At 48.5% G+C, this 2,824-nt stretch overlaps 1 protein-coding gene across 1 annotated transcript in view; it reads right to left on the bottom strand.

The window, feature by feature from the left end:
- The window catches only part of nacc1b (nucleus accumbens associated 1, BEN and BTB (POZ) domain containing b), a gene marked incomplete at its 3' end in the record, with an annotated part of 8,511 nt that extends 5,687 nt beyond the window's left edge, over positions 1–2,824 (bottom strand). The window contains exon 1 of the mRNA XM_080524772.1: positions 2,690–2,824. Within this exon, the coding sequence (XP_080380898.1) occupies positions 2,690–2,815 (126 nt within the window). The 5' untranslated portion in view covers positions 2,816–2,824. The remainder of the gene's footprint in view (positions 1–2,689) is intronic.

The raw sequence follows: 2,824 nt of genomic DNA on the forward strand, positions 1-2,824 counted from the left end.
TTCAGTGTCTTGCCCAAGGACACTTCGACATGTGACCAGCCGGGGCTCGAACCGCCGATCTGCCAACCTTGCCATCATTAGACGGCGGCTCTACCTCCTGCGCCACAGCCGCCCTACTTGGACCATATATACTGGAAAAATGTATCCACTGACTCACTGCAATGTAAGTCACTTTGGATAAAGGCGTCAGCTAAATGGCATATATATATATATATATATATATATATATATATATATATATATATATATTACACCTGGGACATACAAGCGGGATTATCGGGCTTCAACAAACCCACAAGGTTAAACAACTCTGCCTCCCATTTATATTCCCATGGTGCCTCTCAACTGCAGCCAGTGGAGCGGTGGAGAATCAGTGACACGCTGAGGTCATCAATCAGCTTATGCGTGTAGCTAGCTAGGCTAACAGGGTGGTTTGTTGGTCGTAATGAAGTCAGATGTATTTGGGAAAACGGCTGGTGTTGTGTACGCAATTGCTAGCCATCACTATGTACCCCAATTTGCATGTGCACGAAAAATGGTAGCACTGGGGCAAAGTCGGGAACATCTTTACCGTAATATTTCTAATAGACGAGCACTGAGAAATAACCCCTTTTGAATACTGCATGGTATGCTATAGCCTACATCTTCTGACTCTTTTTATCCAAACCTTTGTTGAAGTCATGCTACAATAAATAAATAATGCTGTGGAGTATTCTGAGTTGGAAGGTATTTTTTTTGCTCTGCTCAGCACAATTTGCTGAGTGAAATTGGAGCCCTGTTTTTCTGTCTGTTTTGAATGACGCATGCGTATCAAGCCAACAGCCTCCTTTGCTTGGCAGAGAGCTCAGGAAAGGTGAAATTGTGCTACCTGATATAATCCCATCAAATGCATATTATTATTACGGTATTATTATTATTAATAAACCATTATTCAGGCGGGGGGGGGGGGTACTGAAACCAAGGTCTCTCTTATACAAACACAACACAATCAGAAATGTACATTCAAAATGACCCACCTGGTTAACTAATCACATATCAATGCCAAAGTCAGTGTACACAATATAATCAATTAAAACGTGTACATTCCCTGGATGACAGATTGCGTCTCACGGTTTTACACTGACTGAGTGAGTGACAGGAGGAGGATCTCATTTGTGGTTGTTTTGAAGGTCATGTACTCTGGGGGCGGAGCCTACAGGCAGAGTTACCTAGTTCACAGGAATTCTGAGGATTGGCCAAACTTGGGGGGGGGCCTGCTTTTGGTAATCTGGAGAGCGATAAAAGCAACGATATAAGGTCAAAACGGGAGTTTTTTTTAAAAGAACTGCTTTATATACAAATAAAATCCAATGATAAGCTCTCCTTGAAGTCGGAAGCTCCCCAACCCCGCCGTCGGCTGATAGAAAAGCCAACGTGTGAGGAACCCCATCCCCCGGAGATGAACCGCAGAGCCGAGCGATAAAGGCGATGCGAAGGAGTTGGAGAACTGAGGCGGCCGTGTGCATGTAAATTGTGTCGCCGTAAATATGTCACATCACAGAATCGATTGGGCTTCCTGGACATAGCCTGTTCGCTGTGACAGAACGTTTATGTTATTTTTTTCCCCCCGGAGATTTGCTGTATTCTAGTAAGTTCTATCTAGCGCTGCAGCGAGAGAGGGTTGGGGGGGGGTGGTGACCGTCCTCCGCCGAGTCATACAATGACTACTATCACAAACTGACTAGTCGCTCCCCTTTTATTTCATCATTGACAGTTTCATGATTGAACAACAGTGGTCTAGCCTAGCGGTGGTCTACAGTCTAGCCTAGTGGTGGTCAGTGGTCTAGCCTAGTGGTTGTCTAAGGTCTAGCCTAGCAGTGGTCTATGGTCTAGCCTGGTGGTGGTCTACGGTCTAGTCTAGCGGTGGTCTATGGTCTAGCCTAGTGGTGGTCAGTGGTCTAGTCTAGCAGTGGTCTATGGTCTAGTCTAGTGGTGTTCTACGGTCTAGTGGTGGTCTCTACAGTCTAGTCTAGCGGTGGTCTACAGTCTAGCCTAGCGGTGGTCTATGGTCTAGTCTAGTGGTGTTCTACGGTCTAGTGGTGGTCAGTCTAGCCTAGCAGTGGTCTACGGTCTAGCCTAGTGGTGGTCAACAGTCTAGCCTAGTGGTGGTCAGTGGTCTAGTCTAGCGGTGGTCTAAGGTCTAGCCCAGCGGTGGTCTACGGTCTAGTCTAGCGGTGGTCTACAGTCTAGTCTAGCAGTGGTCTATGGTCTAGCCTAGTGGTGGTCAGTGGTCTAGTCTAGCGGTGTTCTACGGTCTAGTGGTGGTCTCTACAGTCTAGTCTAGCGGTGGTCTACAGTCTAGCCTAGCGGTGGTCTATGGTCTAGTCTAGTGGTGTTCTACGGTCTAGTGGTGGTCAGTCTAGTCTAGTGGTGGTCTACAGTCTAGCCTAGCAGTGGTCTATGGTCTAGCCTAGCAGTGGTCTACGGTCTAGCCTAGTGGTGGTCAACAGTCTAGCCTAGTGGTGGTCAGTGGTCTAGTCTAGCAGTGGTCAGCGGTCTAGCTTGGCGGTGGTCAGCGGTCTAGCCTGGTCAGCGGTCTAGCTTGGTGGTGGTCAGCGGTCTAGCTTGGTGGTGGTCAGCGGTCTAGCTTGGTGGTGGTCAGCGGTCTCGCTTGGCGGCGGTCAGCGGTCTAGCTTGGCGGCGGGCGTACCTTGAATGCGTGGCCCTTGACCACCACAGAGACATCACAGTAGAGCCCCTGCAGCCTCTGCTCGTTCAGACACTCCAGGACGTTGTTGCCGAAGTTAGGGATCGCCATCTGCAGCGTCTGAGCCATAACGCTCCG

Source organism: Nansenia antarctica (genome assembly GCF_963989245.1).
Source record: "Nansenia antarctica genome assembly, chromosome: 2".
Taxonomy (NCBI): domain Eukaryota; kingdom Metazoa; phylum Chordata; class Actinopteri; order Argentiniformes; family Microstomatidae; genus Nansenia; species Nansenia antarctica.